The sequence below is a fragment of the Seriola aureovittata genome, chromosome 4 (genome assembly GCF_021018895.1).
Source record: "Seriola aureovittata isolate HTS-2021-v1 ecotype China chromosome 4, ASM2101889v1, whole genome shotgun sequence".
Lineage (NCBI taxonomy): Eukaryota > Metazoa > Chordata > Actinopteri > Carangiformes > Carangidae > Seriola > Seriola aureovittata.
In genome coordinates, this window is record NC_079367.1 from 13,641,411 (window position 1) to 13,665,673 (window position 24,263).

General features: G+C 40.0%; 1 protein-coding gene across 1 annotated transcript; it reads right to left on the reverse strand.

Moving 5' to 3' along the window:
- Positions 1-131: 131 nt before the first annotated feature.
- On the reverse strand, positions 132-23,841 carry cwf19l2 (CWF19 like cell cycle control factor 2). Its single transcript, XM_056374812.1, has 19 exons — positions 23,710-23,841; positions 21,925-22,035; positions 21,319-21,444; positions 21,049-21,171; positions 20,583-20,702; positions 20,381-20,474; positions 18,671-18,786; positions 17,312-17,864; positions 16,531-16,765; positions 14,536-14,653; positions 11,794-11,895; positions 9,261-9,389; positions 8,439-8,576; positions 2,302-2,514; positions 1,777-1,893; positions 1,436-1,591; positions 1,220-1,300; positions 912-1,013; positions 132-458 (listed from the first exon to the last, which is right to left on the reverse strand). The coding sequence occupies exons 1-19, from the start codon at positions 23,800-23,802 to the stop codon at positions 318-320; spliced, it is 2,868 nt and encodes a 955-aa protein (XP_056230787.1). The 5' UTR covers positions 23,803-23,841; the 3' UTR covers positions 132-317.
- Positions 23,842-24,263: the final 422 nt, after the last annotated feature.

Sequence of the window (24,263 nt, forward strand, 5' to 3'; positions counted from 1 at the left end):
CAGTGTTTATGTTTTTACTTTAAAATGTAGTATTAATACATAATGGGGGAATAAGATTTTGGTGTTGAGGCTTTTCATTGTGAAAAGTGATAAGAAACCATTTAACATACAAATAACAGCTAATACATGAATCAAATTTTTATTATTATTATTTATTTATTATTTAAGTAAAAATGTTCTCACAATAACAACTTCTAAATTTTACATAAAAACTGAATTTGTAGGCGCAACAGTGTCATCACCAGACTGACCAAACGTGACTCCTGCACAGTGTGTGCATGTAAGTGAGTGTGTTGTCTTCCCTAGTGTGTGTCCAGCTAGCCCTCAGTCTTGGTACAGTCATACGGTTTCCACCATTTCGCGAACTGCAAGACTTTTTTCCTCTGATCGTCAAAGTTCTCTCTGATCAACTTCCTCCAACGTCGCGGCTCCAAGTCCATCATGCCACCGACCACTTCCTATGAGGTAAAGGAGGGATTGATCACTTTGAAATATTGCTGTAAAATTAGCTGGAATTTATTTGTTATTGTAGAAAAACATAATCAAATAAAGAATAGCCTTAGAATTATAGCTCCTGTAGGTTGCAAGTACAACTTGGTTGTAAATTGTGACTTTTCCAATGCTGCTACAGTGGAACATATAATTTATCAATAAAAATATTCTTTAGTCTTTGTTGCACAATGTCATGTCTGCACTAAAGTGACTAAGCATGATATGGCAAACCTATGCACTGATTAAAATTAAAGTGTCGTGGAAATCAGGCTCAGTGTCCAGTTGTAGCAGCAACCCAAACATGCACAGTAAAGTTTCATGATTCTTGGAACCAAACGACAGTGACTTAAACAAGCTAAAAAAAAATAAAAACAGTATAATGATGAATGAGGTGCAACAGCCTTAATACACAAACTGACCTTGCCAAAGTAATGGGGGAACTTCTGTTCATTCTCAATGACATGGGCAAACCCTCCCTGGAGTCCAAAGTCTACAGCAAAGTATGGCAGACCTCGAGGAACCTAGAAGGGCGACAGCAAAAAATTAAAAACAATTAACAAGGACAAGAGAATACAAGAACAGAAAGGTGAGGAAAGACAGAAGAAAGGAAAGTCAAGACAGAGGGCAAGAAATAAAGAAAAAGTAAGAAAAACCAAAGAAAATTATAGAAAAGACTGGAGTTCAAGATAGAGTGATAAAAAGATAGACAAAGACAATGAGAACATACAGCTCGGCGGATGTCTTTTGAAGAGAGGTCAACAATCTTCTTGTTCATGGCCCATTCCTCATCACACTCCATGATAGCTTTCTGGAGACACACAGAAAACAGCTGTAGTACTACACTTGACATGATAAACTCAACTTATGCCTACAATACTCCTTCCCAGTGTATGACAGGACAAACTGTGCTTAATCAGAATGATGCGACAATACACGCACAGACCTTAAAGTATATGGGTGCCATATCGCCCAGCTCTCGGGGCAATGGGATACACTCTAGGACCATGTGTTGTCTTCTGCGTGGGTTCATATGTGTTTCCATGAACACACAATCCAGCTCCTGGGATTCAAACATGCGCACCAAAGCACGCCGGAACAGCTGAGGACAGCAAAACAGCACAGAAGTGAACTCAGTTACATTTGAATCATTCTCGTTTGAAGGAAACACTGAAAATGAAAGCAGTATTTAGTTCGGATTTTATGTACCACCGCTGTAAAACAACAGTCAAAGGAGTTGTCACTTTAGCCTGGAGTGAAAGGACTTGGAGCACTGATTAGGCTAACCTGCATTTCTGACCAGACATCCTCGTCCAGTCCGGTGGCAGAGCAGTGATGCTGGAGAGGACAAATGAGACAGTGGCCCTCTGTCATCGACACTCCCGCAGGCAGGCTCAGGTACACCTGGACACAAGCACAAACACATATCACAGACAAAATTTAGAAATGCATATATTGGTCTTTTTATTGCTTGTTTCACTAATCAACAGTCCAAGAAAGTTTTTCAATATAGACCTACAACGATATGTCAATTAATTTATCTACTGATTGACAGAAAATTAATAATAAAAAATTTTAATAACAAATTGATGGTTTTGAATCATCTTTCAAGAAAAAAAAAAGAAATCAAAATTATGTTTTGGTTTCCTTATTCTTTTATAATAGTAAACTGAATGTATTTGGGATTTGGACTGCTGGTCTGACACTGAAACACAGGACCTTTGGGAAATCATGGATCAGTTAAGCAACTAATCATTTCAGCACAAATTCCTTCTTACTGTCTCAAAACAGCCCACATTCATGATCCCTTACCTTGCTCCCTAATGCCACTACAAGGTGCTTCTGGAGCTCTTGGCTGCTGAAGCAGTGCTGGCATTTCTCCATAGAGGCAGCCAGCCTCCTACTCTCCCCGATGGCTCTGTTCCTCATCCTCTCCTCCTCCCTCCCCTCACCCTCCCGCTGCGCTGCACTCGACACAAACATGTCATCCAGCGTGTAGTTGTCGCCGTCTGTCTTCCCCATCATCTGGAGAATCGAGTGGAGTAAAAGTGGTGGTGGTGAAGACGACGGGCACGACAGATGAGATGGAGAAGAGATGTGGAAGAGGAGATGTAGTGGAGAAGAGAGAGATTGTGAACAGTCTTGAACATGAGTGTGGTCATTATTGGCCAAATCATTAAAGGACAAATCTATTCAACAAAAAATGATGTGAAGTATAAATGCTCACACTCTTTGCTAAAGTAAATTCTTTTTGTGAAGTATTTATGTAAAATATAGATATGTTAAATGATAACATCATTTCTTAAAAGAGGAAACTAAGTAATGGTAATCTTTCAGAACTACTGTACAGACACTGACTGTCCTTAGAAAGTGGCTGGTGGCCTCACTAATTAATGTATGTAGGTGCTAACGCAATATTACCCTCAGTGCCGTTTCCACAGTATATTCTGTGTGTGTGTGTGTGTGTGTGTGTGTGTGTGTGTGTGTGTGTGTTGTGTGTGTGTGTGTGTGTGTGATGTGTCTGAACTGCCTTGTATGTAAGTTGGTTGCGGCAGGATACCGAGTATCGACTCTGGTGTTTCTACGTCTGAGTCTTGTCACCATGGTGACTGGGCAACAGGTTGGAATCTGTGTGTATGTAAGAGAGCGAGAGGCAAGCATGGCTGAAGTGTGTGTGCATGACTCGCTGTGTAGGAGAGTGTGTGAGTGAGAGTGAAAATTGGATTAGTTTAGTGACAGTGTGGGAGGGAGTGTGTGTGTGTGTGTGTGTGTGTGTGTGTGTGCACACACACCCCATAACAGGTACTCTCACACACTTACATGTAGACTAATTAGACATAATACAGTAGTAATAAATTAACATCCATTCTGTCAGCTTTCAGGTTCACTGCTCATGTTTGTTTTTTTTACGTAGGTCTCAGCTAATGATAAATGGACACATTCCTGATGCAATTTAAATTATAGATTGTGAATACATCATGTAGCAGTTGAGTGGAAGAGATTAACATATGTCTGGCACACTAGTCATGTATTATTGAAAATGCAATGCATCAAATCTCCAGACAATGCTAGTCTGCTAATGTAACACACTTTCTATCTGACCAATGGATAAAAGGATTTGCTGTGTTCCCTGAAAACAAGGTGTAATCCTTCACTTAATTACGACAGTACAGAAACCTGCTGGTTCTTCACTCTGAGGGGAAACACTAAGATAAAGAGATGGTAAAGAAAAATCTATTTATAAAAATTCTCTATTTTGTGTCTACACAATCAGCAGCCATTAGAGGCACACAGAGCTGCACGTTTCTGTTTCTGGATACACATTCATTATTGATAAATGTCAGTGGTTTTAGCTGCCAGAATAAAAGCAGAGAGCAACAAACTGGCAAAAGTACATGAACTTGTAAACCTGATTGTGTCAACCGGTGATGGTGTGTTTAGGTGATTAATTTCTGTAATATAAAATGAAACATTTGTTCTTCTTACTTCAGTGTCGGCTTTGTCTGAACATACCAACGTCAAATTGAAACTGCAGCCTTACACAGTGCACAGAGGAAAAACCATTACAACCAATCTGGCTACTGTTGTCATGAGATATGTACAGAAGAAAAAATAATGACGAGAGGCCGGTCGCTGGACCAAGAAACTGTAGAGGAGAGGGTTGAAAGAAATTGAGAAAGGCACAATAGCAAAGTAAGAGGAGATGAGAAGTAAATGCGATATCATTAAGGATGAAAGAAGAAACAGAAGAAGGGAAAGCAATGGAATAGAAACACAACAAATCTCAAGGCGATGTCAAAAGCAAGTGTGGAAGAAAGGACATAGTTCTGGATGTTTAAGTGGTTAGTGAAAGGGAGTAGGGATGTCGAGAGAACTGATACTTTGGTACCAAGTCGGTGCCAAAGTTCTGAAAATGTGACATGGTCATTTTTCTATAATACCATAGGTACTGTAGATGTCATAGGTACTGGAAATGAGATTCTCCTGGGACTGACGAGGGCAGTATAATAACCCTACAAGCCTGACAGTCTGACATCAAACTCGAAGAGAAGAAAAAAGCAGACACAGTGAATAATAACAACACATGAAATGACAGCAGCAAGTGCAAGTGCAGCAACAGGTTCACCGCGACTCAAGGAAATGTTATAGAAAACCAAAAGCCAGTAAACAAAAGGTGCCACAGAGCTTTTCAAATGAAAGGAGGAAGCACCTCCAGTTTATCAAAGCACCTCAAAGATAGACTCCTGGATCCGTACAGAGAATTCAAAGTGAGTGAGTTTTAGTTGTTAACTTCATATTAACATCATGTCATCAACATGTTCATGTCCTGAGATGTTATCATTATCGTTTGAGAATTGCGATAGCTGGCATCTGTTGTAGCACAACATTCACAAAGGCTGACGTTAGCTTGTTTAGGCTAGCATAGTTAGCGACAGCTCATAATATGAGCTGGATTCTCACATCATTAGTAGGCTACCGTCATTACTGATCAGTCTGTCAAAATGTAACGCTGACGTTTTAAATGAATATTTTCACACCATGGGTCTATCACCATCTTAGTCCATTTAAACTACTGCTTGCACACTGACTATATGGAGATGTGTGTATGTGTGTGGGCATGCACGTACATGTCCACATGTGTTAGCACACTGTGTGTGATGGTATTGTGACATCCTCAAAAAGGGAGTGAGTTTAGATGCTGGAGAATTTAAAAAAAGAGAAAGAGAAAGACAGCAGGTGAAAGATCGATGAATGACATGGAAGAGAGGATAAAGAGGAAGAAGGGAAAATGAACAGCCAGTGGCTTGTGACATCACAAGTCCATGATGATTACTGACAAAAAATATAAGAAAACCAAAAAGTGAACTAACATTTGATGTCATGAGTGCAAGACATCCAGCATTTATCTTGTTAAAATAAACTTCAACAAGACACTGAGTTGAGCATAAAGAATGGTAAATGTGTATTTAAGAAAACATGCAAAATGTCTAAATTAAAGATAAATTCCCACCAGACCGGGACCTGAACTGTTGTCATTAAAATAAAAAATAAAAAATATCCCCCAGAGAGCATGAACATGTTTGGCAACTCTAACAGCAATCAGGATATTAATGTAAGAGATAGGTTGTACGCTCATGTAGTGTCATCCTTTGAGGAGTATTAATCTGTTCAGTGAGGATCCTGACCATCTGCTCTATAAACAGTATATATATATTTATATATCTTTCTTCTATTTCAAGCTTAATTTCATGGTACTCTGGTCAGCAGCTGGTCAGTAGCTGTGGAGATATCTTGCTCAGGACCAAAAACATGGTCGGACAGTTACACTGACATCTGGGCAGCTTGACATCACCATATTTTAGTCCTATTGCTTGCATTACAAAAACCCAAATTTACAAATCAAGCACTTCCAAAAATGGTCAAAATTGTAATCACATTATTCCTTTTCAAATGTCTGATCAATAATTGTTAGCCATTTTATTTTGTTACATGATACAGAACAGATGGAAGAAGAGAAAAGAAGTAAAGAAGAAAGATTAATAAAAGAAAGAGAATAAAATGGACATACACATAAAAGTATTAAAGAGATAATTATAGAAGGAGCAAAAGAAATAGGGAGGAACGGCCACATAGTGTAGTGTGATGCAGAGATGAGAGGGAGCTGCTGGGACAAAATACAGTTTTCTCTCTCTCTCTCGCAGATTATAAATCTATAGCTGTGATTAGAAGGGATATTTATAGACGCCCTGCCATGGTAACTGTAGATGTATTTTTAGTGTCACTCTTTGCAGGTGCAGAACGTGTGTGTGTGTGTGTGCGTGTTTTTATATACACATGCAATTGTAATGAATATATGATTGTTTGTGTGTGTGTGTGTGGGAAAGTGAGTGAGTGAAAGTCAGAGAAGGAAAAAAACATGGACTGAGCTAAAGCATTTGTCTTTTTTTAATCGTCATGGAAAACGTCTCTATCCTTTTGTTGTTCATTAATGCTTCCTTTTCATATTTACACACACACACACACACACACACACACACACACACACACACACACACACACACACACACACACACACACACACACACACACACACACACACACACACACACACACACACACACACACACACACACACACACACACACACACACACACACACACACACGTCAACAAGTGGAAAAGAGAAGACGAAGAAGGAAAATGTCTCTCAGCTCATGGAAATGTGCAGTCACATGAACCACAACCTGCCAGTACATCTGCTGCTGTATGTCTGTTTCAAGCCCACAATGGAGGAGAGAGTCACAGAGACAGACGAGTACATGCAAAAGTAGTGGTGGAGAGAAATGGACAACAGCACAGAGCCAAATGCCTACCTAACATCTGTCCTTTCCCTCTACCTAAGGGTAAGTATGACAGTGATCCTTGTCATCAACATACATCCATATTGCTCCTTTGCCATGCCATACGTTTATGTCAACCTTCATTTACTCACTCATATTACTATGAGTATTGGTGAAGCAATATAATTTGGATATCTGCTGGGCGTCAGTCCCACCATCCAGCTATCAGAACCCATCCCTATCTACAGGCAGTAATTATTAGAGACGTTTATGCGGCTATTTTTGTTTTTTTTTACTGTTAATTTGGTTGTTTTATAAATTAACCTTATTATCATCAATATTAACTGCCAATAAAAAAACACAGATATATGAATGGCTGTGTATATGTGGAACAAGGAGAAAGTTCTCAAATGACTCAGACCTACTGCTCTTATTCTTAAAAAAGAACCAGTAAGTCTTCAATCTATTGTCTACCATCAATAAAATGCTCTCGTTGCTCTCTCAAGAAGTGTTAACATATCTGTATACAGATGTGTATAGACAAACAAGTGAAATAAAAAATTTCTGCACATAGTCAAGGTACCTTAAGTTTTGACGGTGTTCTGCAACTTGTTTTGTTTATTTAGGCTTTTGAAATCAGTTATAGAAACTGTTTAAAATTTGCATGTTCATACTAGAGCTGAAATCAGCAGCAGCTCTAAAATCTGCTGAATTCATAATGTACAGTATGTTACAGACAGATTACAATCTCTCCACTAATTATTCTAAATAAACTGGTATCCGCTGCAGAGGAGTTGCTTTACTTTATCTGTTAAATTTTGTGTTAAAACAAATCAAAACCACAAGTCTAAGATCTACTTCCCTTTTCTGCACTTTCCACTACCTTAAGTACTACATCATGAAAACATGTATGAGTTGACAGTTCATAACAGAGATTAGCAATGACGGAAAAATATATCCATCAACTATCCATATTAGCTATGAGCAACTGCAACAATTTGACAAAAGCCAGAGTGAACTTCATCTGCCTTACTTGAGTTTGCCAACCACAGGTACAAACAGTTCTGTCCTGCACTGATTCATTAGTTTTCAACCCAATGAAACGGCTGTGTCCACAACAGATACACTTCTTTTCTTTTGGCTTCATAAGATGAGGAAGCTGCCACAATGCTGAGTACACACCAACTCTGAGATAGTGTCCAATATGTTGCGCTTTGAGGCTCAATGACAAAAAAAAAAAGTAAAAATTCAAAAAAATATTTAAAATAATCAAACCATTCTGCAAATAAATGCAATCTGACTGCTTTGATTATGTTTCACTAGTTATTGAACTAGTTAAACTATAATTGCACTTTCAGTTGTAATCTTGTGATAACACTGGCTCTTAGGTTGTCAGATTGTGAAAAACTTCACCCTTGTGTTACAGGTTGGGGAATAACTGATATAAGACCTAAGATGTCAAGTTGGTATTTCTCATGGTCTACGCTCTATAACTTTATTATGGGTCACACTCTTTATTCTGGTAATAATTATCGGTATCCTAAGTTGTTGTCCATGTTGCCAAGTTGTGCTCAGCACTGCCAACTGGTAAAACTATAGCTCTCTTACCTTGGCAGCCATGCGAGAATAGAGGGCATTCTGATCCTGGGCAGAGCTCATCTTCTCCCTCCTCACCATTTCCTGCAGACCAACATTGTCATCATCTTGGAAATAGCGCACACGCTGCCCCTCAACATGGGTCTCAATCTGAAAAGAGAGGCAGAGAGGCATGGAGAGGTAAGGTGAAGAAAACACTCTGGAAATTGGGAGTGAAAAAAGGATACTATTAAAATCAATTGAAAAGGAGGGATGAGAAAATGTGAGACAAAGGACAGAGGAGAGTTGAGAGGGAGAAGAGGATGAGTGTATGAAGGGTGGAAACAGACTGGGAAGATAAACTCAGACAGAAACAGACAGATCATAGAGAGAGAGAGAGAGAGAGAGAGAGAGAGATTGACCATGATGGAGACAGGGGGCGAGACAGACAGTGAAGGAGACGAGGCCACTCACTGCATTTATAATAACCACAAACAGAGAATGGACTGGAGAGCTTTGTTTACATTACAAACGTTTCAACTCAGAGTCAGGTAGAGTCCCTGCTCTCATTACACACTCTGATGAATACCAAATGACAAGGAACAAATAGCAGGACACAAACATCTCATTTGCTCATTTGCTCCTCAATATCTCCATCTGGTAATTGCAGTAGTGTGCAGGATCCTCTCTGTCTCCCTAAGTGGTGGCTTTCTGATGCAGTTCAGGATTTATTTTTTTCCATGCGCGCAGCAGTAGATTTTAATATTTTATTGCTCTGAAGAAAACTTCCCTCCCTGCTTTCCTGTAATTTTATTCCTCCTGCTTTCATACCAACCCCCATCCCTTTCTCTTTACCCGTTTCTTTTTCCGTCGTCCTCCATGGGGCTCCTGAGGTCCAGAGGAGGCCTTGACTGGCCAGGCCCGACCTGAGTGATCTGTTCTAAATAGCAGGACCTCCCTGTCTTCAGTGGAGCGACCCGGGACCTGGCAAACCAAAACACAGCCAGGTCATTATCATTTTTATTTGTTTTTGTATGTCATTCCCAGAAGTTTGAAACATTCTTTTGAGTCTCTGATGCATCAAACCTCAGGATGAAACCACAAAATGAATGCCAGAAATAGTCGACTGCCTGAAACAAATGTCACGTCAGACATGCAGCATTTTACTACCAAGCACAGAATTCCATCATGAAGGTTCAATCAAAACAAACATTTCACCTGCAATTAATTTACAAAGTCTAAAATACATAAAGCAGAGCTTTTAATTAGTCTTGTAACATACTATCAATTGAACTATCTTATCAGTCGCAGGATGGACTGCATCCATGATTGTGAATTAAACAATAAGCATTTGCCAAGGCTTTAGATCACACCTGCTCCCAGATGTGTGTCAGGGAGCGGGAGGGGAAAACACAGGCTGCCGTCTATCTTGATGCAGTCCAGCTTCGATATACAATATTATTGTATATCTTATATTCGATATTATTGAATATCAGCTCTAGCTCATTCCAAAGAATGTAATTAGTTTTGAGAAGGCTGGGTTTGTTCTGTCATTATCAAACTACTCAATTTTCTAAATAAATGTATACTTCCTGTGTATGATCACCTAGTTGGATTATAAATAACAGAGTAGTGCGTTTTTTGTTTTTTTTTTGTTTTTTTAAGGGAACCTTTGAATAAAGGATTATACTGGGATTAAGGTAGAAAAAACAGGAGACCTGCCTTCTGTTCCAAACCTCCAGCAGCACAATATTCTGATAAAACTGCTCCTTTAGTGACAATTTAGTGCTCAACACAAGTCTGTGTTTTTCAAAGATCAAAAAGTTTCCTTGCTACGAGGAGCTTGAATCTGAGTCACAAATGTAAAAAAGGACACTTTATATCATGATTTTATGTAACACTCAATTAAATACTTTGTTGGGAGATTGACCACATTTAGGAAAAAATAGTCTTATGTAACCACAGCCAGTGTCTTATTAGAGAGCCTATAAAAGACTGGACATCGACAGTAGAGACAGACAAACAAGAAACAAGAATGAGGTGGGAGTAGCAGTCAAAGGAAATTGAAACAGACAGTAAGACAGGTTGTCAGAAAAACTATGATAGAAGAGAATATTTCCTTTGCTCCAGACAGTACAGTTAGGCTTCTCAAGGCTCCACATGCAGTGGAAACACAAAATATGAGCTAGAGAGGCAACAAGAGTCAAAACACTGAGTGGTGAAGATAAGCCAAAAGTCTTCCATAACAAGATAGACTGGAAGGATCTCGAATGAGTACAAATCAACGGCACTCCATCTTTAATAGGGCTGAAGTACCTCTCAGTTGATAAGTGCACTAAAACGTAAGAATTATGACATTTTCTCTGAAACCTTACAGAGGATTTCTCTTTTAATTTGAACAGGGCAGCCTTACTGGGTATGAATCTGACCTAACTTACAAATTATAATATACAGGTTTTAAAAATAATCACTGCTGTGTACAATGCCAGTTAGAGGGGATAAAGCAGGACTGAGGTGTCAGGGCACAGCCATTGCTCTCTGTTGATTGCCTATACTACAAACGCTTACAGGATGGTACATATACGCTCTCTGCCTCCTTCTCCCTCTGTTGCGTGCTTTTACAAATACACACACATTAACACAGGGCACACTCCGAACGACCTCTGGTAGGAGAGTGTCGTCAGCACTAAAAGACATTTGTTCCCATTAGGGTCTGCTAAAATGCAGAACAGGAGCCGTTTCCACATAGAGAGCAAGACGTAAGAGCCAAGCAGCAAGGAGACTTCAAACAAACAAATTCCTCTTAAAAGCAGTCAGATGTGACAGCAGAGAGTTTGTTTTCATCTGAAGACAAGTGTGTGTGAGGCGCTTTTCTTGCCTGCTGTATGGTGAGAGATGGTGAGTGTTCGCATATCTTTCTACGGTTGTGTGGACAAATTTTGGTTTGAAACCATCGTTGTGAGGACATTTTGTCCAGTCTTCAAAACTTCAAAGGGTTGTCTGAGGGTTAAGATTTGGTTTTATATAGCCTCGAGTGTTTGGATTTGCATTTAGACTATGGGAGAGGAAAAAGAAAGAGCCAGCAGATAAATCTGACACAGGAAGATTCAGAGAGTGTGTGCGAGTGTGTGTCAAGGAAAAGGTAGATACACATATCAATCTATTCCTGTGTGTGCATGTGTTTATATCTGTGTATGTTTTGAGAGTTTATTCATATATCCAATTCAGGATGTCGTGTCTGTGTCTGTGAATTTATGAGATTATACATCTGAAAATTTGCAGTGTGCCTGATACACACTGAGAGAAGTGTCTCTAATATTTGGTCTCTCCTCCTGGACACAAGTCAGATTAGTTAGACAACGACAATATATAGATAGTATCTACAGACCTGGTTTGAATTAGCTGCTTCTTGTAGCTTTTTTCTGGCAGCGAAGTTCTCTTTGGCTTTCCGTGCTGCGTCCAGCTGTGATCTCAGCCTCTCAACCAAGGCCTGCAACACGCACCCACACATTTATTATATATATTGCACATATTTGCCTTCAAAAAAGTCTGCAAAGTCAGTACAGTTTTTTCGTTGACACCCAGTGTGTTTACACAGTGTTAAAGGAAATATAAAAAGTGAAGATTTTTGGCATATTTAAGCATATACAAGCAGATTAAAGTGAATTAACAATTTTACGGGTATAAATATTGGCAGATACTGTATGTAAACAGTAATTACAGTATGTAGATTATATATAGGCTGCATTTTAATATACAGCTGACTATTTTTCCTAATTAAAGTTTAGAATATTTTTTCTGTGTGTTGTGTTTTTCGTCAGATGGCTTGAGGCTGCACACTGTAAAACAGAAAAAGTACAGAAGTCAGAGAAAAAAAAACATCTGTCTCTAGCACACATACACACACAGAACCTCTTACGCCATACTGCCATGAGAAATACTGATACCTTTATGTACAGGGCATAAAAGTGCACGACAGTTAAAGGCACTTAACGCGCACTAATACATACTAACTAACACACACACACACACACACACATACACACACACACACACACACACACAAGAGGTTTGGGAATATTGGTTTGATTGCTTTATCGTGTAGGGAGATGCTGGCTGTCAGGCTGATAACACTTAGGATTATAGGTGTGACCGTGTGTCTATCTGTGTGTGCGTCAGTGTGTGCGCAAGTGTGTCTGAGTTTTGACAGACAGCCTTTTAACATTGTCTATAAGAGTTCCCAATACCACTCTTAGCATTGACACAAGAAGAAAGAGGGGGGAGTTAAGTGCACAGATCAATGAATGCTTTAAATTAATGGATCCCCTGATGTGCTCTTAAATCTATCCAAAGGAGGAAGGATGTGTGTTGAGAAAAATCAAATCAGGTGCCAGTTCACCCATAAAGCTAAAGCTAGTTTAATGCAGGTCCATCCTTAGAATTACATATAAAAAGTGATTGAAAGACATTTATTTTATTGCCTATATATATATATATATATATATCACAGTCTGTAAAAGCTCAATAAACACTTGTAATTGTCACACTTGTCTTATTATGTTTTATTTATGAACTGTAAATTTCCTCTGTGTTTACTTTAGTATCTTTGCAGCTTGTATCCAACCAACCACTCAAAACTATCACACTCTAAAAGTAAATAAAATTGATCAGTAAATGAAATATGAAAACACCATATTGGCACAATACAAAACACTGTTTTTAAGGTTTTATGTTTAGGGTTTTATGTTTTATGTCCATGCCAGGGTACTGGAAAAGAGGGTCCGGTCGGTAGTCGAACCTCAGATCGAGGAGGAGCAATGTGGTTTTCGTCCTGGACGTGGAACTGTGGACCAGCTCTTTACCCTCGCTAGGGTGCTGGAGGGGGCATGGGAGTTTGCCAATCCAGTCCACATGTGTTTTGTAGATTTGGAGAAGGCTTACGACCGTGTCCCCAGGGGCTCCCTGTGGGGGGTGCTCCGGGAGTATGGGGTGGATGGCCCCTTGTTAGCGGCCATCAAGTCCCTGTACCAAAGGAGTGTGAGTCTGGTTCGCGTAGCCGGCAGTAAGTCGGACTCCGTCAGGGCTGCCCTTTGTCACCAGTTCTGTTCATAACTTTTATGGACAGAATTTCTAGGCGCAGCCGGGTGGTGGAGGGGTTTGGGTTCCGTGGCGGGAGGATCTCGTCTCTGCTTTTTGCGGATGATGTGGTCCTCTTAGCTTCATCGAGCACCGACCTTCAGCTCCCCTTGGGCGGTTCGCTGCCAAGTGTGAAGCGGCTGGGATGAAGATCAGCACCTCAAAGTCTGAGGCCATGGTTCTCAGCCGGAAACAGGTGGATTGCCTGCTCCGGGGTCGGGGGGGAGGTCCTACCTCAGGTGGAGGAGTTTAAGTATCTCAGGATCCTGTTCACGAGTGAGGGTAGGATGGAGCAGGAGATCGACAGGCGGATTGGGGCAGCGTCAGCAGTGATGCGGGCGCTGAATCGGTCCGTTGTGGGGAAGAGGGAGCTAAGCTGGAAGGCGAAGCTCTCGATTTTCCGGTCGATCTACGTTCCAACCCTCACCTATGGTCATGAGCTTTGGGTAATGACCGAAAGAACGAGGTCGCGAATACAAGCGGCCGAAATGAGTTTCCTCCGCAGGGTGGCCGGGCTCAGCCTTAGAGATAGGGTGAGGAGCTCGGTCATCTGGGAGGGACTCGGAGTAGAGCCGCTGCTCCTCCATGTCGAGAGGAGCCAGTTGAGGTGGTTCGGGCATCTGGTGAGGATGCCTCGCGGACGCCTCCCTGGGGAGGTGTTTCGGGCATGTCCCACCGGGAGGAGGCCTCGGGGCCGACCAAGGACACGCTGGAGGGATTATGTCTCTCGGCTGGCCTCGGAACGCCTCGGGATTCTCCCGGAAGAGCTGGTGGAAGTGGCTGGGGAGAGGGCTGTCTGGACCTGCGACCCGGATCTGGATGAGCGGGAGACGACGAGTACGAGTACGAGTACGAGTACGAGTATGTTTGAAAAAGTTGTGGTGATATAAAACTTTTTCTTCCAAAAACAGGTGCTGGGAAACTTATAATCGGCCAGAGTAATTTCAATTGGAAGTCAAGTGGACTGAAAGTAACATAATGATAGCCTACTCACTGTTTTGCCTCTGATCTCTGCCTTCACCAACTCGCTTCCCAGTCTGTTCATCTCCTCCTCTGACAGCAGAGGGACCTCCTCTTCCTCCTCCTCCTCTTCTTCACTTTCACTCTCACTCCTAAGAAGAGAGTTTGAAGAGCAGACCAAGGAACCAAGCAAAACCAAGAAGGGAGAAAAGGAAATATAAAAATTAAAGGAGGAGAACATTTCCTCAATTTCAATCACAATATGCAACCAATTTTTGATATAAAAAATTCAATATCTTAACAAGAAAACCTTTAAACCTTTAAAACACATCTGTCCAGTTGGTTCGGACATTTCACACCCACATTATAATACCAGTGATACACCGATCCTGTTCTTCAGAACTTTCCCATAACTCACCTTCTGAACAACAGAATTCAATGACTTAATTAGTTGTAGTCATAAATCTTTTAAAAAGGAAACTTATTTGGGAAGTTTTTTTTATTCTAACCATCTAGTTGTTTTCTTCTGATCTCTCGCAGTGTTTATCTGTTATGATTCATTTGAGTCTCTGTGCCTCCCAGAGATCATTACAGCTTTGCCTGGGAGGATCTGAACTGCAGCCTGGGAAGCATCGTTCTAGGCTATTACACTTCCCATAGCCTCATTTCCTTCTGCTGCCACACTGCAGACTCATTTCATGCTGCAGGGGTTCCGGGTGCTGGTTTACCCAAACAACTTAGCCTAATGAGGCAAACCACAGAACTAAGAAGGCTTTACAAAGCAGTGATACTCCAACATCTGGCCTACAATGCTGCTATATGCTGGACTGCCATGAAAACATGTAAGCTTATGATGTAATCACTTGGCTCAGTTTGACTTTCACAGACTTTTTGTGGCACTAAGTGTTGTTAATAAATAAATGAGACAGCATATTCATGTGTGTTCCAGATATAGCACGGAGAAATGCATAATAATGGTAGCAATGGAAGAGATTAACATAAAAGAGGAATGATGAGAGAAATAGAAATACAATTATAATAAAGGAAGACTAGGGGAGTATGGTGAAATCAGCAATAAGCTATGTTAACGGTACAGCTATTAAGTCAGAAATATGACAGATAATATCTGAGTTACAGGATCAGAGCTCAGATACTGAGGGGATTTCCTGGGACTATAAAGACGAATGTTCAAAAGCAGATAAGGACTTTAAGAGTTCTTGCAGGTCCTTTGAAAATAATGAAGTACATATGTGAAGACAGAGCCAGGTTTAATGGAAGGGATTACTGTGGGAACATCTCTGGTAAGGCTGTAATTTGAAAACATTAACATGATATCACATGCATGGATACTTTTATCCACTGTCTCTTAAAAGTCTCATGAGTGCCTGTAGTTTATGTTGGTGTGTGTGTGGGCCCCGATTACAAATAAAACTTGCAACCCAACATCTACACAGGCTGCATTAAGCCAACAGGTCATAAGCAGAATGTCCATGTCCACACTGTTTTCAAGGCCCCAGACTTGAAATGCAAAAGAAGTAAGAGAAAATACACAACTGAATTATTAAAAACTTTACACTTCTTATTCAAATGATGTAATGAGATATGTACTCCCATTCGGTTAGCTGTGTATCAGACATACTGCAGAAATCCCACTGTAACAGAGATGTACCAAAGTATATTGGGTTATGTGTAAATATAAATAGGAATGTTCACTTGTCAGTCCATTAATTCTATCTTGTACTGAACTAAATGGAAAAACAAATATTTTTGCCAGATGACACTGTGGCATGATTCTACCCTTTTAAATTACTCTTGTTGGAACAGAAAAAAAGTAGATGTATGTTTTAAACAAGCTATACTAGTGGTTATAACACAAATAACAGCAATCATTAAACTGAATAAATTGTAATGTCCACTCAACACCACCAATACACAAACAAAACTGGAATATTCAGACTATACAGCAATATTAAAGGTCACATACAGTAGCCAACCTTTTGAAGCTAAGAAAATAAAAACTTTAAAAAACCTTGATGTCGTCACAGCAGCTTTGTCTCCACGTGGAGCATCTTGAGCAGCAGTTACAGTTTTCCCAAGATCCCTCTCTTTCTCCTGCTGTGGTTTTTCCAAGCTGTCAGATTCCTGGGCAGGATTGCTGCTCTTCATCCTGGTTGGAACACTGGTGTTATGTGGACCAGAGTCTTCATCATCAGAGCTGGGTTTCAGAAATCTTGTGGAGGGCCGAGGTGGAGGGCGCTCTGCAGCTGCATAGCAAAAGCATTACATATCATGTTCCGGTTTCCAAAACTCGTGGGAATGTTAGACTATGTGTAACATATCGACACCCTCTTAAAATAATGGCCTAAGTCATTTTTTCAGGTTTTTCAGGAAACACAAAAAACTCAACAAAAGAGTCACACTTTTGACATAGGCCATTATACAACCGGGGGTAGAATTGCATGTTCCCCTCAACTGAGGATTCAGGCGATTTTACCAGAGGTGGCCAGCATCATGAGGGGGTGATTTAGGCAAAAAAAACATTTTTGTCAAAACATGACTTAGGCCATTATTTTAGGAAGGTGACGATATGGAAAAATAAGCTTTGTTTCCTGATTTAAGATAGAAATTGAGCAGATGTGACCTATGTGTGATCTAAGTAAAGGAAAAAGAGCACAATGTTTAACACACATGATCAAAATATGTGACTTAACGCAGCCTTTACTACTCAAATAAGATTTAAATGCTGTTCATTTCACTTGTGCAAAATTTGACTCAGACATCTATTAGAAAAGGCTTTGACATCAACCCACCTTCACCACTGTCATCATCTTCTGAGGGTTTGAGGAAGCGGCCTTTTAGTGACCCAAGAGAGAGGGAATGTTGACTCCAACTTTCCCCAGATGATGATGATGATGATAATGATGATGATGCAGCGCTGGGCCGATCTCTTTCTCTATTTCTTTCTCTATCTCTGTCCCTCTCTCTGTCTCTTCTTCCATCCCTTTCCCTGTCTCCATCTCTTCCCCTGTTTCTTTCTCTGTCTCGATCCCTGTCCTTCTCTCTATACCTGTCTCCATCTCGACCTCTCTCCCCCTTTCCCCCTCGATGCCCTCCCCTCTCCTCTCCTCTTTCAGCATGGTATCTCTCTCTGTCTCGGGGTGATGAGTCTCTTTCTCTTTCATTTTTTCTCCACCGACCTCCATCTTCACCATCTCCCTCTTTTCTCCTCCATCTCTCACTGGTGTCATTCTCTCCTTTCCTCCAACCGCCTCTTGATGGGCCGCCTCCTTCTCTGTCTCCTCTCCCCTGTCCATACACAGCTTTCTCTGCTTCGGCAAGTCTCTGCTGAAATTCTTCCATCGACTATAAAAAAAGAAACAGAACATGTATTAAAATACTTAAATCTTTTCTCAGGTTCTGCAGCTCAGATCTCAGATGTCCAAACAATGAACCGATAGCACTTCACTTGCGGTCCAGGGGAAAATGTACCATCAATATGTGTAAAAACCAAGGCTAAAAACAGTAACTGATGCAGTGGTCTGTAGACTGGATGTAGATTTTTTTCATAATTTCCATCCAATTACTGGAAATTACCATTATGCCATCTGAATGCTCCTACCACAAGTGATGCACCCAAAAAAAAAAAAAAAAAAACACCAGAGGGTCTCAAAAGCATACAACTACATATATGTCCTACAGATTATACAGTGCTAAACAAATACCAAAAGACTCAAGAATATATTGTTAATGATAACGTACAATGACTTTATAAGGGGTGTCTCTGCTTTACTAGAAGAAACACAAATGAGGTGCACCGCTGCGATGGGCTGAGTGAAGGCACAAATGCTGACACTGTTGAAATTGACTTGACAAAGAAAATGCGCACTGTTTGTGTGTGTGTATGACTTATAACAAAACAAGGTATCAAGATGAACATTCTTCGCTCAGTAGTGCGAGTGTGGGTACGTGCATTTGTGTAAATCCTGTACCTTGAATTGTAAGTCAGAGTAAGTGGGAATCAATAGTATTATATACAAATCTCATTTACAATAAACTGCATATTATGCAATGCACTCATCTCCACTGTGGCTTTTTTGTGTAACCATATGTGCCTGCTAAATCATGCGTGTGAATGTGTGAGCCGCTGCCAGAGTTGCATCAGTTCTCACTCCGTATCTCTCAGAGACCACATCATTGAGGCTGCGCTGCTCCCTCTCTGCCTGCTCCTTCATCCTCTGGTAGCTCTTCCTCAGCCAGCTCAGACCTCCATCATTAACTACTGGGCCTGCAGGAACAGGGGGAGGAAAATGAATTAGAAAAACATGAATAAGAAAGAGGAAAGGCAGGAAGGTTGTGATAACAGAGAATTAAAGTTTTTAAATCCAAGGGAAATAAATATTTGAGCAGAGTTTGAACAAGTGTGAATAAATGCATTCAGTGAGTGTGACTGAACTGCTGATGAGCAAAGAGGGTAACGATGACGTAAAAGTTTGACTGCTGGAGGAATTCAAAAACAAAAAATAAGATACTCCTGACATTTTTGCCTCTTCTATTCAATTTAGAAAAGCTATTCAATGTATAAAATATGAGTCTATTTAGTTAAATAAAAAAATAATTTGTTGTAATGTCAAACACAGATGGCTTTTGAATTGCTTTGCTCTTGTTACACCACTTCAAGCTGCATATCACCTTTTTAAAAATTATCCTGGGGGCGACCACATGTCACCGGATCATTTATCAGCAAGTGTTTCCTTGACTTTTTTCCTGAACAAAAAAAAAGGTGTATCCAATTTTAAAAATGAATACACAACAGGGCTGTACCTCCTGCGAGCCCATTATTATAACCCAAGATGAAGTAAATAACATTCCCATCTGGCTCATAGTTTGAAGGCGAGCGTAAGCAAGTGTGTGTGTGTGTGTGTGTGTGTGTGTGTGCTTATTCTGCCTTGCTGTTAAAATAAATCTTACAGCAGAGAGAGAGCATGCCAACTCTAGAGGGAACTGTACTGACTGAGTCGAGATAAGAAACACATGTGCATATACTTGCATTTGCATGTCAGCTTAACACAGCTTATTCTCTGTCTGTCTGTCTCTTTCTGTCTCCCTCTAGCTCTCTCTTTCTCTAAATTTCTAACATAGAAGCCCTTTGTGCTCTCTGTCCTCTCACTCTTCCGTCGAATGTCCATGACTACTTTTCTGCAAATATAATTGTTATCAAATCATTAACTTGACCTTAACCTAACGTTTTAAACATCTGCAATTCCATGACAGGTGAGTGACCTGAGGAAAACTGTGTGATACAGACAGTATGGCAACTAAATTAACCCTTTTTTAATATATTTATTATACATGTACATTTTAAGCTTCTTTCTCTACAGCCACTATTTCAATCACCATTTCATTTACTTTATAGAAAAAAAATGAAGCCAGCATAAGCGAAGGAGAGGAGAGAATGAGGAGGACAAGGCCTGGAGGTGGGGGAAGCCCAGGAAGTGAGAAAAAATTAGGAATGAGGTAATGATGAGGTATGAAGTGCTGTAAGTAAATCTGGGAGTGTAGCAGGAGGACCCTTTTCAATTCCACACTGTTTTTAACAAGATTTTCCTTTGATAGAGGTAGTAAGACAATGGTTAGGTAACTAAATGTGCAGTATTGCAGCTGCATTGTGGTCCACTGAGGCAACTTTCACTGGAGAAACATTTCTCTGCTTCTTCTACAATGGATTTCTGCTTGTGCTTGAATGTTGGTGAAAATAACATTAATAAAAAAAAATTTGGAGTGCAACAACCATGCCATGTTGAAACCAAACCTGTTTATGGTATATTTTACATAGCTGGAAAATGTCTTGATAGAGACTAGTGATCTCAAATGAGTATTACCTTTCTTTGCTGCAGTACTAGTCCTCTCCTCTGGGGGCAGACCACTTCCTCCATCCTTCCAGTACGGGTTTAGCTCCAGTTTGTGTAAACCAGCCTGATGGAGCCACAAACAAACATACAATAACAAAACAGGGAACAAATGCTAAAAGAACCAAAGCAGAGGGGAACTGAACTTTAAAAAGTGGATAAAACAGACACACACCTGTTCAATGGCCTGAGCCTTTGCCCTCTCCTCCTCTTTCTGTCGTTCTTTCTCAGCCCTCCTCTCTGTCGTGGACGAGGTCTTCATTGCCAGGAAGTCAAAGTTCATCCATTCATCTCTCTATAGGATAGACATATACAGTGAGGGGAGTTAAACAAAGAAAAAGCAAGGCGTATAGATTAAGAAAAGATAAATGACCATGGAACAGCAACTTAACAAGTAACAACTTTGCTCTCACACACACACGCACGCACGCACGCACGCAAAGGAAAAACAAATTTGCAAATTCATATTGATGAAGAATGGCCCCACAAGTGAGGCCTCGTATACACCATTATTTCTTGACACATACGCTCTATATTCAGATTGCTTTTTCTTCTCCATTGTGGAAAAGAGACATTACCATTGTCTTGAAGTTACTATTAAGAGGAAAAGAGAGGACTCTGTCAAAGATGGCAACTTTTACCTGGACATTCTGGGCTGGGCTGAGGTTGCTCTCTGAAGGCTTGGACTCATCAGAAACCTGCCAGGGTTTAGCAGCTTGTGTCTTAGGCTGAGCCTGAGCCTCAATCCATTCATCCTCTGAGCCCTGACACACAGAGAGAGAGAGACGGAAAAGTGTAGAAAAGAGAAAAACAGCACGAGATTATTATATTAAGACAAAAGGGTGGAAAATGAGTAAATGAATGAATGATTTAACTTTACAACTCACTGACAATGGCAGACTACTACCTACCTCTGAGCTGTCACTAGAGCCATCTCCGGCTTCAGCTGTCTTCTTCTCCTTCTTGGCCTTCTTCTTCTTCTCCTTTTTCTTTTTAGATTTCTTCTCTTTCTTCTTCTTCGTCTTCAAAGATCCCTCCTGCAGTGGGTTCAGATTCCATTAATTACATTTTTTTTCAATAATTGTGTCATTGTTTGTTACTAAGATATCTAGAACGTATTCACAATATATCCCGGAATAATCATTTGTCTCCTTTATTCTGGCTAATGTGTCTCCATCATGGCAGACCATGTTGTGTTAAGTATAACTGACTACATCAGAAGACATCATAGTTTTTGATCAGCATTATCATCAAGGTCGTCCCCTTTCTCCTTTGGATAATTGTTTTAATATAAATCATAATAGCAGTGAATGTGTAAATAAACGTTTAATACAATTACACAATACGGTAATGAACATCAGTGATCGCACTTTAAAAGTGTGGAACTACTGTATCAGTAGCACTGTCAACACAGTTTTGAGGTATAGTACAGTCATCGTTGTTATTAGCTGCTAAATGCGCTCACTCTTGGTTTCTCTTTATGCACAACTTTAAGTGAACAAAACTTTGCATCTTACGTCCTCTATCTGCTGCAGCCTCTGGTTGATCTCAGGGAGCATCCAGGTGTCCTCTCCTCTCTGCCTCTTCAGCTCCTTCCTCTTCTCTTCTCTGTCATACTGTTGCTTTGCCTGAATGACAGGACAGAAATAAAAGAGATAATTAGAATTTAAAAAAAAAAAAATCAAAGTAAGGGTATAACAGATTCTGTGGTTTGAAATAAAAATCTTGATATAAAATTCAGATAAGAGTGTCTTCTGTTCAATGTATTTATTTCACATTTGTCTTTTTATTAAAAAACATTTAGGTACATTATGAGCAATTTACAACTAAAAGGGGAAAGGGAAAAATAATCAACAAAAATGTCCTCATTCATCTTTCATTTTTCCACTCATCTAAAGAAACCTCCTTCCCACTCTGAGCAAACAAAACCGTCAGACCACACACGTTAACACCCATTTATACATTTATACCTGAGACAGGTTACATACCAACTACAATCTCCAATCAATACATTTGTTAATTAGAGCAAATACTTACAATCACATTATGGACAAGTATGGAAAGGGAACAACAATTATAAAAGGTAAAGAGGAAAGTAAAGAAATAAAATTGTGTTTTTAAAAAGAGCGGGGGGCTTAACTAAAAGACACAAAGCATATATACATTTTAGGTGGATGGCAGAATTTGTTTTTTTCTTTTAAAAGAGGTTAAGAAAGGCTATCATTTAGAAAAAATAGCCATCCAATGAGCCATCCAAAGAAATTAAATTTTTAACAATTTAATGAAAACGAAAATGAAAACAGCTGTTAAGGTTTGTTTACCTTTTTAAATGGAGATTTGAACAAATGTAGAATACTGAAAATAACAACGAACAAAAAAGCGCTTCCAATATTTTTCAGTTATGCACAGGTTGAAAATACAATACAGTCAAAAAATGACTATTATGACATTCATGGGCATGGCAGAAAGTCCACAGAGAGATTTTCTCCTCATAAAGAAAGTAATGACAGTCTTCACATTGCCATGATACTGCTGAGGAGAGTTATGACTTCCAAATATTTGCGGATTAATGTGCCTTTAGCTTCACATTTATGTGTTTTGGATGCAACTAGTGACACTAAAATCATTATGAGCCAATTGCTCTTCAAACACATGTAGAATAAATCAGACCCTGCTACACTCTTTGCTTTGGCCAGTTCAAGCACAGGTGAGCCTGACAGATAATGTCTTTATAGCCTTTATTGCTCATCTACGGGAGACATCGTGTGCTAGTCTGTGTACCTGGCAACAGTACAAACAAAGCTGCACAGCAAAGGGATAACGCACAATTGGAAAACTGTGTGCATATGTGATAACAACAACGAAGCCTGTCCTAATCTTCATGGTGGGCACAGTGTATCGCTGTGACCATGACATAAAAGCTGTATAAACACTGGTGCAGGTCTCCTATCTGCCTCACTCAGTGTTTGTCCTATAACTCACTAGCTCCAGTTTAACCGTGGTCCGCCTGTCCAGACACATATTGTCAGTCTAATGTGAACACGCACGGGTACTCTGAGCTTTCCGAGTCACATGAAGAGATGGAAAGCGACAAGAAGATAACAATTTATATGACTGATATCCGCGAAAATTTGCTCGGCTCATCCGCACTTAAAGATAGCGTTCCCTGTTGTTAGCCTTCGTAGCTTGTTAGCTTTCATTCCGTCCGAGCAGTATTCACTTACACCATTACACCAAAGCAATTTTTTTTTAAAAAGCCAATATTATATAGAATTGTTGTTTCCCTTCCCCACAGTTCATACCTTTTCTAGCACCTCTTGTCGGGCCTGTCGTTTACTTTCCTTTCTTTTATCGATGCTGCTTGAACTCTCAAAACTCACTCCGTGCGCCGCCATGATACTGTCGTCAATGGTTTTGTCAAATGTCGCAAAGCACTGCCATTCACGCCAACCGTTGATTTGTGGTTTTTGTAGTCCAGAAAACGTATATTCGCTATCCCCGACTAATATAATACAATACAATTTGTGCAGGCTAGTCAAGTTCTGCTACGCCAAACCCAACATTTTTTCATTTGTTTTTGTGCACAGGGGCACTGACATATTGAAACATTAAACAACAAAGAAAATAATAAATAAATAAATAAAATAAAATAATTTATATATATATATATATATAATATATATATATATATCCCATCTCTTGAAAAATAGCCCCAGACAAAAAGTAGAAAAAGCATGAGGACAAGGTTATTCACATACTTTTGGTTGTATATAAACCCACACTTACTTCTCTGCAGTATTACATCTCACACTGGAATTATTTCCTTTCCTTACACAGCACATCACTAATCCATAAA

Coding starts and splice junctions, on each gene's coding strand:
- cwf19l2 (XM_056374812.1), bottom strand. CDS start 23,802: ATGGCGGCGCACGGAGTGAGTTTTGAGAGTTCAAGCAGCATCGATAAA. Junction 21,445..21,924: donor GGCTGCAGCAGATAGAGGAC/GTAAGATGCAAA, acceptor AACCCACTGCAG/GAGGGATCTTTGAAGACGAA. Junction 17,865..18,670: donor TGGTCTCTGAGAGATACGGA/GTGAGAACTGAT, acceptor CTTTTTTTATAG/TCGATGGAAGAATTTCAGCA.